We start from the raw sequence: 20,572 nt of genomic DNA, 5'->3' as shown, positions 1-20,572 counted from the left end.
TAAGTTTTTCTCTTGCTAATGTTAAAGTTTTTAAAAGTAATATTTTATATTTAAATATTAAACTATTTTTAAATTCATAGTCTAGTTGATATGGACAACGTAATATATAGTCTTTCTGATGAGGAGATGAATTAAAAGAAATTTTTTTTTGGTCAGTCGTGGGGCTTGAACTCAGTGATGATTGGTCTTGTCCATGAGCTTTTCTTTGGTGTCAGTGTAGCACCCTGCCACTTTGAGCCACAGTGCTACTTCTGTTTTTCTGGTGATTAATTGGAGATAAGAGTCTCAAGGACTCTCCAGCCTATGCTGGCTTTGAACTCGATCCTCAGATCTCAGCCTCCCGAGTAGCTAGGATTACAGGTGTGAGCCACTGGTGCCTGGGAGGCATGAATTTTCTTTTTACCAGTGATCCTTATCTCTGGTTTAATTTTTCTTTGGCTTACATTGTAGATATTTTAACTTTGTCAGGATTTGAAATAAAGTTATAACTGTTGCCTGTTTAGTTTTCTGTCGTGTGTGTGTGTGTGTGTGTGTGTGTGTTTGTGTGTGCCAGTTCTGTGGCTTGAACTCAGAGCCTTGGCACTGCCCCTTCGCTTTCTCACTCAAGGCTGGTGTTCCACCACTTGTGCCGAAGCTCCACTTCCAACTCTTTGGTGGCGAATTGGAGATTCTCATGGCCTCTCTGCTCAGGGTGGCTTACAAACTGTGATCCTCAGGCCCCCCGTCTTCTGAATAGCCAGGATTGTAGGTGTGAGCCGCCCGCTCCCTGCTCAGCTTCCTATTCTAGCCCACTTGTTGTCGAATGTCACTTACATTTTTTCCTGTTATTTCTACAGTTCCAACAAGGTCTTTAGTCCATAGCAGCTAACAGAAATTACATTTGAAAGGGGAAATACAGGTGGGTTTTGTGACAGGCTTGAAAAGAAAGCATATGGTCTTATCTAAGAGAAAAATTTGCCCGGGTCTGAAGTGCTAGGGAGCAGGGAGTGGGGGCAAGTCAGAACTCCAGGGCCCACCCGACGAGCGCATCGTGCTCCGACTGGGCATTTTAGCACAGTGGCTTAGGAATTTTATTTGGAGGAAAGCTTATACGGATCTATTCGATGTGCAGGTTGATACCCAGGTTCCTTTTTTTTTTTCTTTTTCTTTCAGGATTCTAAGCACATGAATTTCCTGACATCAGAGCAAGCCCTGGTTGATTTTGTAGAGTTAATCAAGCACTTGAAAAAAACAATTCCTGGAGCCCAAAACCAACCTGTCATCGCCATAGGGGGCTCTTACGGCGGCATGCTCGCGGCCTGGCTGAGGATGAAGTACCCGCATGTAGTCGTTGGGTAAGTGACCGAATGCTGGATCTTATAAGCACTTTGCACTGACCGTGGCGGCAAACTTAGACGTTGGTCTGTGGGTAAGAGATGTCCCTTTCTATCATATTGCCAGCTCTGGTGTCTGTCTCATTAACATCATATTATTTTTTTTTTCTCCACAGTTTAGCTCAGTCTCAGTTTTCATTTTAAAAACTTGAGTGAGATGAGCTACATTTTGTCCGTTTCTCCTCATTTCCCTTCCCACAGAGCTCTTGCAGCTTCTGCCCCTATCTGGCAGTTTGAGGATTTGGTTCCTTGTGGTATGTTTATGAAGATTGTGACCGCAGACTTTAAGAAAAGTGGCCCAAATTGTTCCCAGGCCATCCGGAAATCCTGGGAAGCCATTAATCGACTTGCAGGTTCAGGTAAGCTTTAATTAACAGAACAGATTTGCAGGGATTTTTTTTTTTTGCAGTCCTGGGGCTTGGACTCAGGGCCTGAGCACTGTCCCTGGCTTCTTTTTGCTCAAGGCTAGCGCTCTGCCACTTGAGTCACAGCGCCACCTCTGACTTTTTTCTATATATGTGGTGCTGAGGAATCGAACCCAGGGCTTCATATATACGAGGTGAGCACTTTACCACCAGGCCATATTCCCAGCCCAGCTGTTTTATTTCTTAGAAAGGATTTATTTTAGTTTAACGGGATAAAGTAGGGAAAAATGGGAAAAGAAGGAGAAACATTTCCTGCTTTCCAAGCAGGAAATGGAGTAAAGACTAAGACTCTGCAGATCTCTTATTTGTTAAGTTCAACATTTTGATTTTATTTCAATTTTTGGCAGTACTGGGGTTTAAACCTAGCACCTTGTGCTTGCTAGGTAAGTGCTTTACCATCTGAGTCAAGGCCCTGGTCCTTTTTGGTCTAGTTGGATTTCAGATGGGGTCTTGCACTTTGCTCAGGCCAGTGATCCTCTAACCTATGCTTTCCTTGTAGTTGGGATTACAAGTATAGACCACCCTGCCAGGCTTGGTCTTTGAAACAGAGTCTTGTTAACTTCTGTTGACTAGGTTGTACTCAAATCTTGGTTCTCATATATTTTTTGTTGTGTTGTTGTTGGTCATGGTGCTTGAACCCAGGGCCTGTGCTCTGTCCCTGAGCTTTGTCACTGCATCCTAGTGGTCTGCCACTTTGAGCCACAGCACCACTTTCAGTTTTCTGGTGGTTCCTTAGAGATAAGAGTCTCACGAACTTTCCTTCCCTCACTGGCTTTGAACCACATTCCTCAGGTCTTAGCCTCCTGAGTAGCTAGGATGACAGGCACGAGCCACTGGTGGCCAGCCTTGGTTCTCATGTTTTTATCTTTCAAGTAGCTGGAATTGCAGGCATGTCTAGCAGTTCTACTTTTTAAGTAGACATTTTATAAAAGTACAATATACATATAGGAAACCATACCAATAAAATATATTGCTTGATGATTTTGACAAAGTGAATACTAACTCTAATTAGCATCCAGATCAAGAAAGCATACCAATCAAGTTGGTGCTGACTACTCAAGAGACAGAAATCAAGAGGATCAAGGTTCAAAGCCAGAGTGTGTGACACTCTCTCTAAAATAATCAACAGAGGGCTGGGAATGTGGCTTGGTGGTAGAGTGCTTGCCTAGCATACATGAAGCCCTGGGTTCGACTCCTCAGTACCACATACACAGAAAAAGACAGAAGCAGCGCTGTGGCTCAAATGGTAGAGCACCAGCCTTGAGCAAAAGAAGCTTAGGGACAGTGCCCAGGCCCTGAGGACTGGCAAGCCCCAGTATGGCAATAATAATAAAAATAATCAATAAATTAAATAAAGTAATGAGCAGAGCTGGAGGCATGGCTGTAAAATACCAGCTGAGTAAGCACACACACACAAAAAGAAAGAATAGGATCAGCATCCTACAAACTCCCTGGTACCATTTTCAGTCATTACCTCTACATCTACCCAAGCTAATCACTACCCTCACTCCTTAAAACATAGGTCCATTTGACTTGTTCTTGAATTCTAGGAATCAACATGTTTGTGTATGTATATCCTACTACTGTTGCCTGATTCTGTATTTGTTAAATGCACCCATTTATTTTATGTATAGTTTATGTGATTCTTCTCATTCTATGACGTTCTTTTGTTTTTTGTTTATGTCACTAGTATATTGAAAAGGGGGTGGTGTAGAGAATAATTCTGGGAAGCTCCACAAAGACAGACATCACTGAGGCCTATCGCGGGACTATCCAATTGCTCTGAAAATGGTTTCTTTGAAACAATATTTGGAGAAGTGGTATAGAAAATAATGTCTTTAGTAATACTGATGACCGGTAATGAGATGTAAAGACATACACGGACAAAGTCCTCTTTTAGATTCCACTGTGATTCTCCCCCCAGGCAGTGGACTTCTGTGGCTCTCCGAGACTTTTCACCTGTGTAGCCCCCTAACGTCTGACGATATCGCCCGCTTGAAAGAGTGGATCTCTGAAACCTGGGTGAATCTGGCGATGGTGAACTACCCTTACGAGTGTAACTTTTTGCAGCCTTTGCCTGCCTGGCCTATCAAGGTAATAGAAAAATGCTTCTCATCATTTTTAAGAACACACCTTTTTCTTTTGCTTTTCATATATATTCTCTAGCTTTCATCATCAGAGGAAATCTGAGGGGTATAGAAAGCTCCTTGTTAGTCAAGGCGAGGCAGAAATCCTGGATTCAGACACTTTCTTTGTTTTTTGTTTTATTTTTTTACTTTCCATTGCGTGATCCTGTGTTTTCCTCTGTGGAGCAGGATAGTCGTACAGAATTGTGTTGAAGACGAAATTAAAAAAAACCAAAAACAACAACTGAGGTGAAGATATTCAGAGAAGTGTAAAGACATATCACTTTTAGGTCCTTTTAGAAGTGTAAAAGCATGTTACCCCCAATTTCAAATTATTTTACAATTTGTTAGGGTTCTTTTCATGACAAAATTATTTATTGCAGCCAGGTACTGGTGGCTCACACCTGTAATCTTAGCTACTCAGGAGGCTGAGATCTAAAGCTCATGGTTTGAAGCCAGCCTGGGGAGACAAATCCAAGAGACTTTTATCCTCAGTTAGCCAGCAAAAAGCCAGAAGTGGAGCTAGGCTTCAGTGTTAGAATGACAGCTTTAAGTGGAAAAAGTGAAGGGATAGTGCCCAGGCCCCGAGGTTCAAGCCCAGTAGCTTTGCATGTACACGCGTGCACACACACACGTGCACACATAGTTTGTTGGTGTATGTGCTGATATATATATGTATATGTACATGTACATACACATATATTTACAGGGAGAGCTATCTAGATCTATCTACATATCATATATATATATTTACAGAGAGATCTAGCTAGCTATATACATACATATATATGTGTGTATATATATATGGATTTTGTTAAAAATTTTTTCTTAGTTTTTAAAATCAAAACTTGGTCAACTTGATGGTTACTTTTGTGAATATGATTGACTCTGCAGCTAGGATGGATTTGGGAAGTGAAAATAAAATTGAACTGATTGTAGGACAGCTAGGTTTCAAAAACACTTTTAATTTAACTGTTGCTTTGAACTATTAAATGCACCTTGTTTAAAACTTCATAATTTTAAAAGGAAACAAACCCACTTGCTATTAATTATCATGTACAGCGTTACTGGTTGACACATACCAGGCTGGAGGTAAATGTGCATTGAATTAAATTGAATACTGATAATTCATTGATAAGTCATTAAAAAGAGTAGATCCTTAAGAACACCTGGATCCAAATATCAAGTTTAATTCTGTATTCTATCATTGAACAAAGTGAGAATTACCGGTACATCATTATGTCCACTTGAAGAACAAATATGTTGTCAAATGATTTAAAAACTAGGATTTCTCGTATTACTTAAAACAGGGGTGGATGGAAGAGGTCACATTAATCAAGATGCATTATGCTTATAAGTTGATATTTTGAGTTGAAACCCCTCTGTATAGCGGCTTAAAGATAATAAAATTTAAAACAGACAAACGAAAACCCCCACAAGAGGCATGGGCAAAGTTTATGTGACTGTGAACTGTGTGGTGTCTGACACAGTTACTCAGTTCTGCAGCTGTAGCCTGAAAGAGCCACAGATGATTCATCAGCAAGTGAGGAGAGCCAGTCATTATTTCTCAAAACAGGCCATAGGTTGCATTTGGCCTGTGGGTTACTGAGCCCTGTGGAGAAAGAGGGCCAGAGACACATAGCTCTTTACTGTTAGTTGGTTTCTCGCAGTCCAGCTGTTTTCTCTCCATTTCCTTTTTTTTTTTTTTTGCCAGTCCCGGGGCTTGCACTCAGGGCCTGAGCACTGTCCCTGGCTTTTCTTTGCTCAAGACTAGCACTCTACCACTCAAGCCAGAGCGCCATTTCTGGCTTTTTCTATATATGTGGTACTGAGGAATTGAACCCAGGGCTTCATGTATACGAGGCAAGTACTCTACCGCTAGGCCATATTCCCAGCCCCTCTCCATTTCTTTAATGTTCCTTTTGAGGCATTTTGCTATTGAGTCTTAAATGCAATTTTTTTCTTCACTCTCTTAAATAATCACTTGAAACTGGTGGAGTATACCTCAAATATTTTGCTGTCTATTTTTTTGGTTTAGTACAATTCTTGTCTTACATGTGTATGTATGTATACATGTTTGTGTGTGTGTGTGTATATATATATATATATATATATATATATAATATTCTAGAAGTTTATTTAGCTAGTCCTGGGACCTGAACTCAGGGCCTGAGCACTGTCCCCGGCTTCCTTTTGCTCAAGGCTAGCACTCTGCCACTTGAACCACAACTCCACTTCTGGCCTTTTCTGTTTATGTGGTGCTGAGGAATCGAACCCAGGGCTTCATACATGCTAGGCAAGCACTGTACTGCTAAGACACCTTCTCAGCCCCTAGAAGTTTATTTTTAAGGCAAGATAACATTGTCTTTCCTCCATAATCACCTTTTACTTTTATCCAGGATTAGTTTTTTTCATATACTGCAGTTATTCCTTACCAAAGTATCCTTTTCCTTGACATATTAAGGACTTCTTTAGGGATGATTGGATTGTGTTTATAGAGCCCAGGGCTCATGTTCACCAAGCAAGCACTCAGTACCAAGATGTATCTCCAGCTTGATATGAAGGAATTTTTCTCCTCTTCCTCACCCTTTTCTTCCTTCTCTTCCTTTTCCCATCTTCTTTTTCTTCCTGCTCCTTTGTGCGCATGTGCACACACACATACACACCCCACCCACCCGAGCATGCTGGTACTGGAGCTTGAACCCAGGGCCTCCTGCTCTCACTTACCTTTTATGCTTTTTTTTTTTTTTTGCCAGTCCTGGGCCTTGGACTCAGGGCCTGAGCACTGTCCCTGGCTTCTTCCCGCTCAAGGCTAGCACTCTGCCACTTGAGCCACAGCGCCGCTTCTGGCCGTTTTCTGTATATGTGGTGCTGGGGAATCGAACCTAGGGCCTCGTGTATCCGAGGCAGGCACTCTTGCCACTAGGCTATATCCCCAGCCCCGTTACCTTTTATGCTTAAGACTGGCACTCTACTGCTTGAACCACTTCTCCATTTCTGGACTTCTGGTGGCTATTTGGAGATGAGTCTCACCACTTTTCTTGCCAGGGCTGGCTTCCAGCAGAGGTATTCCGAGTTCCGGCTTCTCAGTAGCTAGGATTATGGGTGTGAGCCACCAGCATCCCACAACAACAACAACATACTCTTAATGGCTCATGTTTGTGATTCTGTTTTGTACCAGTGATTTTTTTTCTTTTTGCCTCTTTCTTGAGAAACTTCCATTGTCTCCGTTTCCTCCTCCAGCTACCCCCTCATCTGATTTTTTTTTTTCTATTGCCGTTCCCTCCCCATCTTTGAGCTTCAGATCACTTTCTTTCACTGCCCATTCTATTCCTCCTTTCGTGACCTCCTCTCTGTTCTCCCAACCTCCTAATCCCTGGAACACTAGCCAGCTGGGGAGCGCTCTTTCACTCGGATAGTTCCATTTAGCCAGGACCCCTCCTCCTCATGATACACTTCCTCCTTTTTAGAGGGCTGACAAACAGCCTTCCTTTTCTAAGTCTGTAACTCTGGCTTGGGATCGAGATAATATGTAACACAGTTGGGTTATGGGGGGGGGAGGGGAGAAACAGGTGATTTCCAATTCTGTCTGGAACTGTACCTTTCTGAAGGATCCAGGGGCAGCAGCTAAATGCCATTTTCCATGTCAGTTCAACGATGGTTTCTTTTAATTTGACATTGGGCTTTGTACTCAGACTCCATTTGCTTTTGTTTACTGTTACAGAAGCTGCAACATTCATGCAGAAATAATCATGGACTTGGCCTGGTAAGAGGAAGAAGAGAAAAATAGAAACCCCCTTTGTCATTTGACTCTTGAGGCCAAGTAAGGACTACTAGGTCTCTTCTCAGCTCCAAGAGCAGTTTCAAAGGATGCTGTAGTCTGTTCATTTGGAATCTTTTATTCCACGCCCCCCCCTCCTCCATAACTAAGTATTTTGGCTTAGTCTTTTGAACACACAGATAGGTATAGTGAAATAATAAGACGTAAGAGGGGAAATCTCTTCCGTTTGTCTTGGCGTTTGATAATGTATGCGACCTCTCTGGGTGGTTTAAGCGGTTTAGGTGCCTGCTATGAAAAGGGAGCTTTTAATGACAAAACTAATGTGATTATCTCAGCGAGTGTGAGAGGGGCATTGAAGCCCTAGAGAAAGAAAATCTGTTAGGAAAGCTGAATGTATCTGCTTAATCCTTTCTCTAATGTGGATCCACCATACTCTGAGAGGAGATTGGTCTTTTTTTTTTTTTTTAACTTATCTTCTTTCCTTCTTCTTAAAAAAAATTCTCTTTACTCTCCTTTTCTTCCTTTTGTTCAAATGCTTATCCTCCTAGGTTGGGACACCTTACAGCTTTTAAACAAGTCATTATCTTTACTTTCTCGGGTGTACATATGGTCAAAGGACAGAATTAAATATTTGAGTGTAGATCAAATTAGTTTGGCTGGGAGGTTGTGCGAATGGTCTATTTCTACACTATTTCTGTACTCTTTAAAACTAGAATTATTATAGTATACCTCTGATACCCTTTTAAGTGTTTCCTGAGTATTCACTTTTTATATTAAGAAACAAAAAGTGAATTGAATCTACCAATTTTAAGAGTTAACCCTCACATGACTCTTCTATTTTATAATTTCCTTTTTTACTATTGTGTAGCTGAAACTTTTGATGTATATTGTCACACAACCCCTTCTAAGTTAAATGTATAAACTTAGAAAAAAATGTAAAGGCAATCTAAGACTATATATTTGTTTAAGAAGGTAAACATGAGAGGATAGGCCCATTTAGGCACTGCTTGTATTGTTTTTTTTTCTTTTACACTATATCTTACAAAGTTACAAGTATTTACAGTGGTTGTAGAAGAGAGCTCCAGAGTGATTCTGTATTCAAACTATACAGCTTTGCCACTTCTTTTTGTGTAGCTTTGGACAAAATGATAATTATAGTGTTTATATTAGTTATTAGTTATTAGTATTTTATAGGATCTGCTATATAAGATGAAATGGAAGCTAGATGTATAAAAAGAAAAGCAGCTTGTTGTTATATTAGGCATGAAGATCTTGACTTGGCCAAAATTGAGATTTAGAACCTATTTTCATTTTCTAATTGTGTATTCAGTTCTTTCTGAGCTATTTCTTTCCTCTGCATGTTTTTTTGTGTGTATATGTGTGTATGTGTGTATATGTATGTGTATATGTGTGTATGTGTCTGTATGTGTCTGTGTGTATGTGTGAATGTGTGTATATGTAGGTATGTGTGTATATGTGTGTCTGTGTCTGTGTGTATATGTGTATGTGTATATGTGTGTATGTGTGTATATGTATGTGTATATGTGTGTATGTGTCTGTATGTGTCTGTGTGTATGTGTGAATGTGTGTATATGTGTGTCTGTGTGTATGTGTGTATGGTGTATATGTATGTGTATGTGTATATATGTGTATGTCTGTATATGTGTATGTGTGTATATGTGTGTATGTATGTGTGTATATGTATGTGTGTATATGTGTGTCTGTGTGTATGTGTGTATATGTGTGTATGTGTGTATGGTGTATATGTAGGTGTATGTGTGTATATGTGTATGTGTGTGTGTGTGTGTTTTCCTGGAGTTTGAACTCAGGGCTGTGCACTTGCTAGGCCAGCACGATACATCTGAGCCACACTTCCAGCCCTGTTTTCCCTCTGTGATACGGGAATACTCCTATGTGGGTCTCTGGGTTAAAGTGGAAACAGTACTCAGTCTCAAGGACTTCCTCTGAGTTGTCCTAGCAGCTTCGGCCCCAGCTTCCCCCCTTTCAGTGCATTTATGGCCTGTTGTTGAGACTGTGTGGTGTGTACACCTGTAATTCAAGCATTCAGGGATCTGAGATAGGAAGATCATGGCCAGCTTGGGCTAATAGTTTATCTGCAGATTTTAAACTGCTCTTTCTTTCTTCAAAGGTAGCTCAATGAGAACTACCAAATACCTTAAAAATATCCATTCCTTAGAACAAGTAATTCTTCTAAGAATTTATCTCAAGCAAACTATTAAAGGTGAATGTATGGACATAATCATATATGTGTCTATACGCATATATGTATACATGCATGTCCGTGTATGTGTATATACATATACATACATATATATGCATATACGAATCTTTATATGTATATATATTAACACTTATGTATAAATACAAATAGCTCTCAGGATTTTTTTTTTTGTGGTTTTACTTGTAATACTGAAAGATTGAGAATGATCCAGATGAGTGGATTGCTTTACCTGTTTGTTCCTCAGCTCTTCATCCTGGCAACTCCGTGTTTTTCTCCTGTGGGTAAATGTCCTTCTCGGACTGGACCCAGTCCCCACGGTGATCTAACAGTACAGGGACAGTAGAGCCAGGATTTCCCTTAGTCTGGGAATGGGGTTTCCATCAGCAGAGGCCAAGTTTCTGCCCATGATGTTCCGGGGCTGCTGAAGCCCAAGCGTTGTCAGCTGGTGCCGGTCTCCAGCCACGCTTGTGTCTTCTTAGGAGTTGACGGTCACCGCTCTTCACAGAGAAGGCTATTCATGGGACTCCTTTTCTTTGCCTGACAGAGGCTCAGTGTTCCAGCCCTAAGAGGGGCTCTACTGCCAGCATGTGAGTCACACTCACTTGCTACTGTTGTGTTTCCAGAGTCGTGGGCACTGGTTGTTACATATCAGGACTTCCTTTCTCCTGCCCAGCCAGCTCTGTGATCCTGCTTCTTACACCATGCTGTGCTGGGACCTAGTGCCCCTCGTTCCATTGATCTCACCCATCGTTCTGCACTGCATTTGGAAAGAGCTGAGTCTGCTGCTCTTGTCGGGATAGAGGAGAGAATACCGATCAGCTCTTGGCAATAGATGCTATCATGTGGCCCGCGATGAGCCCTTCTCTCCCGTATTGTCTTGAGTCTTTCTGATGGCTTTATTTCTTAGGAACATTTTCTGAGAAAAGTGCTACACAAATGTTGGGTAGTTTTTTATTTACTATGAATAATCAAGAGTTTTTGCAATACTGAAACATTGTTTTGACTTTTAATTTTCTTCCACCTGTCACTTCCTTTTTGTTTTAAGGGGTAATAGACTGGCACGGCTCTCTGTTTGGCCTATTTCTCCATGTAGATGCTGAACCTGGGGTTGGGCCATATGCTAATGACCTCGCAGTCACTTTTTTTTTTTTAAAGGTTTGTCCAGTTGTTTAGATATCCTACTTTGTGATTTTACTCGCACTTAGCATTACCAAAAGTTTATTATCTTGGAAAATCAGTTTGCAGTTGAGGTTGTTAAAGGCTCTGAGAAATCCTACTGTCAGAGAAACTGTTCACATTTGCTAAAATAACATCATAATACTTTGTAAAATTACTTGACTAAGATTTTTTTTTCACAAATTACCAACTAACATTCCACAGGATGTTAATTATCATGCAGAATAGAGGCACCAACTTTTCCCTACAATTCTTTTCCTCTGTTCTTTCAACTTTTCCCCCTTTTATCCTTTTTACATTTAATGGATTTCATTATGCTGTTTCACACATTTATAGGATTGTACTTTGAACACACTCCCATCCTTTACTTTCCCCCACATTTGCCTATGATTCTTACATTTCACTTAGTATTGACTGTGATGTTCGCAGATAGAATTTCAGGCCCTGATCTATCGGCTAGTGATGGAAATATGTGGGAATTGGAAAACTGCAGAATACACTCCTGATCATATCATAGATGGTGGAACTCAGTGTAGTCATTAAGCTCTGTAAGAAATTTTTATAAAGTTTGCATTTTTGTTTAAAATATAGTCTTTCATTCAGCAAACAATGAGCAGAGGCCTTGCTCTGTGTTGGGGAAGAGTTTCTGCTGGAGTTCAGTGAGGTTCCGGTAGAAATATGGTCAGGGCAGTGGAAGGGATAAGAGGGTAGTGCTTTAGTTCTTCTAAACTGGGAAGCAGGCAAGGATGATTCCAGGGAGGAGGGAGTATTTGAATGGAGTGTCCTAAAACCTGGAAGTGGAGGGGAGTTTGCATTCTGTGTGAATGACTTTGGTTCACTTCTGTAGCCTGGAAAGGTGTTCAGAGATGTATTCTTGCTCACGCTTGTAATCCTAGCTATTCAGGAGGCTGAAATCTGAGAATCAGGATTTGAAGCCAGCCTAGGCAATAAAGTCTGTCAGACTCTTGTCTTCAATTAACCATCAAAAGAAGCCAGAAGTGGAGCTGTGGCTCAAATGATAGAATGCTAGCCTTGAACAAATAAACTCAGGGACAGTGTCCAGGCCTGAGTTTAAGTCCCAGAACCAACATGTGTGCTTGTGCACACACACACAGATTTATTCTTGTTGAGAGGGGTTTAGACTCAAGAGGTAGAAGTTTTTAAGTAGTGCAGCTAGATGTTTAAAAATTATATTTCTTATTTGGGTTATTAAGCTGTAATTAAAATTCTTTGTATGTTTATTTCATTATCTTTAAGTGCTTATCCATGCTATTCACCATGTTTAAACTGTAATTTTAAATTCCTATTCTAACTTCTGTTTATCTCTCCAAAATGACAGGTAGTGTGCCAGTATTTCAAAGATACTAATACATCTGAATCACAGTTGGTGGAGAATGTTTTCCAAGCTCTTAATGTATATTATAATTATTCAGGCCAAACAAAATGCTTGAATATGTCAGAAACAACAACCAGAAATCTGGGGTCCGTGGGTTGGGGCTATCAGGTAAGCATGCATGAGTTCCTGGAGCAGAGCTTGTTTTCACTAATAAAGCTGTGCTGTAACAGAAATGGGACAAAATCCTGCCACCTAATCCAGATCCAAGTTTGTTATATTATAGTTGAAACTGCAGAAACCTACCTTCCTTCCTTCCTTCCTTCCTTCCTTCCTTCCTTCCTTCCTTGCTTCCTTCCTTGCTTCCTTCCTTCCTTCCCTATCTATGTTCTTCCTTTTCTCTCCTTCCTTCACTTCCTCTTTCCTTGCTCCTTCCTTTTCCTCCCTCCCTCCCTTTCTTCCTTCCTGTATTTAATCATCATCAAATTTACAGTGAGTGTTAATACCAGTTTCTGTGCTTCACATAGGCAAATATAAATAATACATGATCTTACTGTCAAATATAGCACCTGAGAAAGATAGGTGAAGTGACTAACAATGTGATACATCTTCCTAAGTCCTCTATGGAGGCAGGACTGTCTCTCTGCACTCTTTGAGTCCCTATTCCTTTTTGTACACAGTAAGCCTAGAGGGACAATAGTGCTTTCTTTCCAGAGTTGTCCTGAGGATTAAATTCTATATTGATGTGAAAGAAGGTCATTTGCAAAAAAATAAAACATATAACCCTAATTGCTATGATTTCTTAGCCAAACCTTTCTTTTGAGTAAAAGGGGGTTCTTATCCAGTAAAGAAGGGCGGGAGGTCTGGTCTGTCCCTGAAGCTCAATGGCCTGATTTCAAACCCTCTCCGTGCCTCACGCTCTTTTGCATTTGTCTCTTGGTTTGCTTTTTAAGGCCTGTACAGAAATGGTCATGCCCTTTTGTACTAATGGTATCGATGACATGTTTGAACCTGAGTCATGGGACTTTAAGAAGTTTTCAAACGAATGCTATAAGCAGTGGGGCGTGAGGCCGCGGCCCTCCTGGATCAATACCATCTATGGAGGCAGAAACATTAGCGCGCACTCCAACATCATCTTCAGGTGAGTTCTGGCCAGCCCAAAGAGAAACTGCTGGAGATACTTAGAGAATCTCTAAGAAGATAGAACTAGTATAGTGTTGGACAATAAAAGAATACACAGTACAACAGTGGTGCCCATTGAGTTTTCTGCTATGTTACTACTGTGCTTCAAGTTTGAAAAAGAAAAGCCACAAAATTAAAAGGTTTTTTTAAACTTCCCCAGCACAAAGTGAAGCATCACCTTTTGTTCTTATTATATTTTAAGTATTATGCCTTTTTATTTTTGTGCTGGTATTGGGGCTTAAACTTAGGGTCACTGTCCCTGAGCTTTTTTTTCTTTTTTGTTCAAGGCTAGCAGCATTCTACCAGTTGAGCCACAGTGCCACTTCTGGCTTTTCAGTGGTTAAGGGGAGATACGAGTGTCACAGACTTCCCTGCCCAGGACAGTTTGCAACTGTGATTCTCAGCTCTCTGCCTCCCAGGTAGCTGGGGTCACAGGTGTGGTCCACAGACAGCCTAACCCCCAGAATGAGGGGCTGTTGAGACAGCAGTGTCCAAGTCATCAGTTGGTCCGAGGAGGAAGTCCTTTGTCAGTGTGCTTGACTTCAGGAGCTTATCTCATGGAGCGGTGATATGGATTTCTTTCTGTCATTCTGAATATTAAATTCATGCCTCCTTGCGTTGACCCAACTATGTAGCTAAAGTTTAAGTTAAATTAAATGACATTTTTAATCTTTGTGTGAGATTTTAAAACATGAGCTTCATCCAAATACATTTACCTGTCTTATTGGTGATTTAAGATATCACCAATGTAGATATAATAATTATCTATATAACATTTTATATAGTCAGAATTATCACTATCATCATGGTTATGGGAGAAAGGGGCAGAGTTTTGTGAGAAAAGTTTCAGGAATAGGACCAGAAGTCAGTAGACAGACATTATGGTTCAGTATAAGAAACAATGCCCTGTAAGAGCTGTGCAAAAGTATAATGATTTGCCCTCACTAAAATTACCCAAGTTTTTTGATCCTCAACTTTACCATCTGTAAAAAGAGAATAATAATACCACTCGCTTCATAGCGTCGCTGTGGTGCTTGGCCAGGCACCTAGCCGCTCAGGAGGCCGAGAGCAGAGAATTGAGGTTAGTAGCCAGACCAGGCAGAGATGTTTGCAAGACTCCATATCCAATTAAACAGCAAAAAGCCAGACTGGAGGCATGACTCAAGTGGTAGCGTTCCAGTCATCAGCAAGCAAGTGGAGTGAGAGTTCAGTGCCATGAATTCAAGCCATAGTACCAGCACAACACAACAGCAAAACAAAACAGAACGTTAACCCAGCAGTGTACTTGGCCCAGACCTGCTGGTTCAATAAATAAGAAGTGCACTTACTGCCTTGTACTTTTATGTTTGAGTCACAGGGAAATGGAGCCTTGTTCCTGAGTATCCTTTGGCTCTCTCTGACTTTAAGTGTCAGGCCTCTGAGAAACTTTCCCTGACCCTCCCAGGAAAGATAGGTTACCCACTGGGACCTCAGCCTGGCTGGGAGCTAGGACTGCCTGTTGATATGTACCCCAGGAGACCGTGAGCTTCTCAGTGGCAGACATTTCCTGTTAATCACTGTGCACTTAGCATCTGCTACCAGATTAACACACAGTAGATGCCCAATAAATGCATATGCTAGGATGAGGAATGAAGTACACGGTACAGGAAGTCTTTGAAGCCTGTGAAAGTCGAATCGGCAGGCTGAGTGAAAATGCTTGTTTAGCTTTCTACACTGGCAAGTCTGATTTTACAAAGAAATCTTCTACTACAAGTTAGTAGGAGGGAAAAGCCAGTGTCGAGAGTTATTCGGAATGTCATAGTTCTGCTTTTCTGAAGAAAGTGTACTCCCAAAGGGGAAGAGCAGCCCGGTGTGTGTTGTTCTTAGTGCTCTGACGGGAGCTACCCGAGGAACCGCATGGCAAGTACCTGTGTTCAGGTTCTTTCTTCAGCGTCTGCTGTTTTGATTGGGAAGTTCACTCTGTACTTGTCAGACTGAAGATGTGTCAGTGAAGATTTGTCTTGTAAAACCAGATGTGGTCATATAAACCTGTAATCCAAGTATTCTAGAGGCTGAGGCAAGAGGATTTTGTTTAAAGCCAGCCTGGACAGTAGAGTAGAAATTTGTCTCCAAAGACACAAAAAAATGATAAAATAAATAAATGGCTACTGAAGGCTTTGAAGACTCTGATGTCCTTCCGCTTCTCCCTGCAGTAGCGACATGACCTTGGGCAGATTGCCAGTTAATATAATTTGGGAAGGATTGTGGCTACCTGACTGACTCATTTGTGGAATGAACAGATTGTCATGGAAGTAAACACCAGTACGGCAGAGCTTTTTCTCTGTTTTGTTCTTGGCTGAATCCCCTGCGCCCATTGAGCGCCTGGACACACCCACCCTAGGCACTGAGTAAACATTTATCTGTTGGATAGATGAGGCCTTAACAATTAGCAGATGTTAATAGTCCCATTCCGGCATTTAAAAAAATTGCACAGTAGTTTTGTGTTTGCAGCTCAGAGATTATCTTACCAACCGTCACTGTCGGTCATGTAAATATAAATTCAGAAGGCAGTTCCCTGAGGAGCTGCTTAGTTTCAACACCACTTCTCAGGCAAATGAATTACTGCCAGAGATTAAGTAAGTAAGGTTGGTTGTTGGGACTTGTACCCAGGCATTCAGAGTCTCTCAAGAAAGCAAGATGGATTCCTCCCCCTCCCCCCCAATTTTGTGAACTTCCCAATGATGGGGTTAGCATGTCTAGGAACAAGAAATTCAAGTCCATGTGCATCTTAGGTCTCTCAGCAACTCCAAACACTGTTGCTAAGCCACTAGGTTGCTTCAGATGACCTTTTAAATCAAATGCAGTTTGCTTATTATGTGGCTGTTGGGTTAGCTTTTTGTTTCGCAAATAATGGAGAGTTTCCTATCTGAGTTGGGCCTGTCAAATTGGAACAATGCCGAAGGCTATTTGTTCACGTAAGAGAATTTAATGTCCGTGTGGTTTATGTTAAATATTTATCTGGCACTGAAGACTATGACCCCTGTTTGGAATGGGCAATTTCCCTTTTGTTTTTAATCAAACTGTAAGAGTAGAACTTTGGAATACCTTTTCTTTCCCAAGAATAATTTTACTAAGTTGCAATTAAAAGCATTATTTATTAAAGAGAGAAGCACATGATAATGTGTCTTGGAATTTTAAATGGTCTTTCAAGCACACATGTACTTACCATACCTAAATGTTTATTTTCTCATTTAATTTGCACATTTGACTAGGCAGAGTTGCTCCAGTTCATATTCTGTCTAAGCTTTTAAGGGAAACGCTTTCATAGCCATGTTCACGATTCACTTACCTCTTTGGAGGCACTCTAATTTCTTTTTTTTTTTTTTTTTGGCCAGTCCTGGGGCTTGGACTCAGGGCCTGAGCACTGTCCCTGGCTTCTTTTTCCTCAAGGCTAGCACTCTGCCACTTGAGCCACAGCGCCACTTCCGGCCATTTTCTATATATGTGGTGCTGGGGAATTGAACCCAGGGCTTCATGTATACGAGGCAAGCACTCTTGCCACTAGGCCATATCCCCAGCCCCACTCTAATTTCTTGTGCTTGCAGAATGTGATAGTTGTTATGATTATACTGCATATATTTGTGTCATGTTTTCTAGTGTCCACATATATTTTTATATGGGTCAGGAACGCATAAGATTAAAAATAGTCTCAGAGGTGACTGAGCCCCATTTCTGGTGTGAGCGGAGGCGGCAGGCAGCATGAGACTGTAATCATTGATGGCAGACGGCAGCGTTCGTCAACCCGTTCGTCTACAGAGCCAATGTTGTCATGATCAAAAATGCCCGGAATGGATAACTCATGTAGAAATGCACGGGGCCCACCCAAGAGAGCTAAAACTACCTGGAAAAGGAAGAACAAATTTGAAGAGCTTAAAAACTTGCCAGCTGACCCTTATCCCGGTAACGGTTGTGCACCCCGTGGGATGCTGGGGTGTCCGTCACCTGTGGCTCAGTGGAGGAGAGGGCCGGGAGTCCGCGAGTGAACTCTTGTATGCATGGTCAATTGATTCCAATGGGAGTGCCAAGACAATTCACTGCAAGGAGAATAGTTTTTGCTAACAAACGGTACTCTGAAAACTGGACATCAAATGCAAAAGAATGGAGGTTGGAACCCTTTCTCAGATCAGACCAAAACATTCACTCAGAATAGATCAAAGGCCCAAAGAGAAGAGCTAAAACTCTTAGAAGAAAATTTAGGAATAAATATTCATGACCAGAAACTTGGCAGTAGTTTTCTTATATACAATACCAAAAACATAAATAACAAAATAAAATAATAAATTGGACTTCATCAAAGTGAAAAAAATTGAGGCAGGTGCTGTTGGCTTATACTTATCATTCTAGCTACGTAGGAGGCGGAGATCTAAGAATCAGAGTTTAAAACCAGCCAGCGCAGACAAATCTGTGAGACTCTTATTTCCAGTGAACTACCAAAAAACCCCAAACAAGCCAGAAATGGGGGTATAGTTTAAGTGACAGAGCACCAACCTTGAGTGACAAAAGCCAAGCAAGAGCACCAGGCTCTGAGTTCAAGCCCCAGTACCAGCGTGCGTGAGCATGCGTGCACACACGCATCCCCCCCTCCCCCCAAAGAAACTTGTGCCTTGCTAATGTTACTATTAAGGTTACAAAATAGTCTAAATGATGGGAGAAAATGTTTGTAAATGATATATTTGATAGATGCCTTGTATCCAGAATGTAGAACTTTTTTTTTTTTTGCCAGTCCTGGGCCTTGGACTCAGGGCCTGAGCACTGTCCCTGGCTTCTTCCCGCTCAAGGCTAGCACTCTGCCACTTGAGCCACAGCACCACTTCTGGCCATTTTCTGTATATGTGGTGCTGGGGAGTCGAACCCAGGGCCTCATGTATATGAGGCAGGCACTCTTGCCACTAGGCCATATCCCCAGCCCCAGAACTTTTTTTGTTGTTGTTAAAACAGGCTAGCCTTGAACTCATGATGCTCCTACCTCAGCCTCTAGAAGATGGAATTACAGATATAGGCATGTACTACCACCATTTTCAGACAAAATGAATGCTGAGAACTCAACAGCAAGATGTATGACCCAGTCATTCTTATCTCCAATTAACCACCAGAAAACCAGAAGTGGAACTGTAGCTCAAGGTGGTAGAGCATTAGCCTTGAGCTAAAAAGGCCAAGGACAGCACCCAGGCCCTGAGTTCAAGCCCTATGACTGACCAAAAAATAAATAAATAAAGGAGAGAAGAGTGTAGTCTAAGTGTGGATGAGGTTATACAGAAATGGGCCCTCTTATATTGCTACTGAGAATGTATAATAGTTCAGCCACTTTGGAAAGCAGTGTAGCAGTTCATTACTAAGTCCAAATACCCTAGAGATTCCACCCAGGAGGAATGAAAACACATATCAGCACAAAAGCTTGTATTTGAGAATGTGTTTAGGAACAAGGTTTACAGTGCCAAAAAGTGGAAATGGTACAAATGTCGTTAACTAAGGAATAGATACCTGAAGTATTACATATTCATAGAATTGAATATTATTTGTCAAATATATGATATACTGACGCACACTACATGCTATAACTTGAAAGGTCAAGGGAAAAGTCACCCAGCACTACTCCTGATTGCTTAGTTCAGTTGATGGGACAGATGCAGCAAGTGAATCTCCAGAGACAGACGGTGGATTGGCGGTTGTGTGGGGCTGAGACCCAGAAGGGGGGGTGGGGAATAGGAGTGAGGAGCTTTAATTTCCTTCTGGGGTGAGGGAAATGTTCTAGGTTGATTGGGGTCCTGGGCGCAACTTTCTTTAAAAAGAACCATTGAGCGGTGTACTTGAAATAGGTAAGTATGGGGGGTAAATTAGATCTCAATATAGCTGTTAAAAATGTCGTGCTCACTTTTCTGGCCGGTTTCTGGGGACTTGGCTTAGTAGGTCAGCCCTATCTATCCCCAAGTCCTCTGGGCACCGGATCGCAGTGTGATCCCTTCCTCCCTCTCCCCTCCTCCAGCTGACAGCTCGCCTTTCTCCACACAGATGTGTATGTTTCTTTAGTAAGCGGGGAAACGCCGTTCGGGGAGCGGCTCCTCCCCAGCTAGCCAACCCTGGCGTTGGTTTACCGGGGCGTCCACAGGCTGGACCAACCGGGGGCCGGGGCCGGGGGTCTCCGCCCGCCGCAGGGCTGCGCAGGGGCGGCCGGCCGACCGCCGGTCTTCTCTTCTCTTCCATCCCTCCCCCCTCCCCCGCCCCCCCGCAGCAACGGCGACCTCGACCCCTGGTACGGAGGCGGAGTCACCCGGAACGTGTCGGACACGCTGGTGGCCGTCTTCATCCGCGACGCCGCCCACCACCTGGACCTCCGCGCCGCCCACGCCCAGGACACCCGCGAGGTGCGGGCCGCCCGCCGCCAGGAAGTGGGGTACATGAAGCAGTGGATCCGGGAGTTCCGCCGGGCCGCGGCGCCCCGGGGAGAGCGCTGAGCGGCCAGCCCCGCCCCCCGCTCCGCCCCGCCCCTCCAGGCCCCGCCCCGCCCCGCCCCGCCCCTCCAGGCCCCGCCCCACCCCTCCAGGCCCCGCCCCGCTAGGCCCCGCCCCTGCCCTTAGATGCGGTGGGGCTGTGCAGAGCCCTGCGGCTGCGCACACTGGACGGCCCCCCCCCCCTCCGCTCACACCGTCCCTCCCTCCCCCACGTGGCTCACACCATCCCGCTCTGCGGCTGCGCACACCGTCCACCTGTGGCTGCACACACTGGACGCTCCCCCCCCCCACACACACACCGTCCCTCTGCCCTGCCTGGCTCACATCATCGCGCTCTGCGGCTGCGCACACCGTCCCTTTCCCCCCCCCCCCCCCCCAGCGTGGCTCACACCGTCCCCTCCGCCCTGCGGCTGCGCCCTCCGTCCGTCCGTCCTGGCGCCACCTGC

General features: G+C 42.9%; 1 protein-coding gene across 2 annotated transcripts in view; it reads left to right on the top strand.

Moving 5' to 3' along the window:
• The window catches only part of LOC125361713 (prolylcarboxypeptidase), a 49,692-nt gene extending 29,545 nt beyond the window's left edge, over positions 1-20,147 (top strand). The window contains exons 4-10 of one of the 2 annotated variants that reach the window (XM_048360293.1): positions 1,153-1,334; positions 1,575-1,732; positions 3,723-3,892; positions 7,649-7,690; positions 12,463-12,627; positions 13,410-13,597; positions 19,907-20,147. In XM_048360293.1, coding sequence (XP_048216250.1) covers positions 1,153-1,334; positions 1,575-1,732; positions 3,723-3,892; positions 7,649-7,690; positions 12,463-12,627; positions 13,410-13,597; positions 19,907-20,129 — 1,128 coding nt within the window. In that variant the 3' untranslated portion in view covers positions 20,130-20,147. The remainder of the gene's footprint in view (positions 1-1,152; positions 1,335-1,574; positions 1,733-3,722; positions 3,893-7,648; positions 7,691-12,462; positions 12,628-13,409; positions 13,598-19,906) is intronic. The other variant, XM_048360294.1, reaches the window with a different exon arrangement.
• The last annotated feature ends 425 nt before the right edge of the window (positions 20,148-20,572 follow it).

This window comes from Perognathus longimembris, chromosome 13 (genome assembly GCF_023159225.1).
Source record: "Perognathus longimembris pacificus isolate PPM17 chromosome 13, ASM2315922v1, whole genome shotgun sequence".
Lineage (NCBI taxonomy): Eukaryota > Metazoa > Chordata > Mammalia > Rodentia > Heteromyidae > Perognathus > Perognathus longimembris.
The sequence above is the reverse complement of the archived record's forward strand: the minus strand, read 5'-3'. Positions and strand labels throughout refer to the sequence as shown.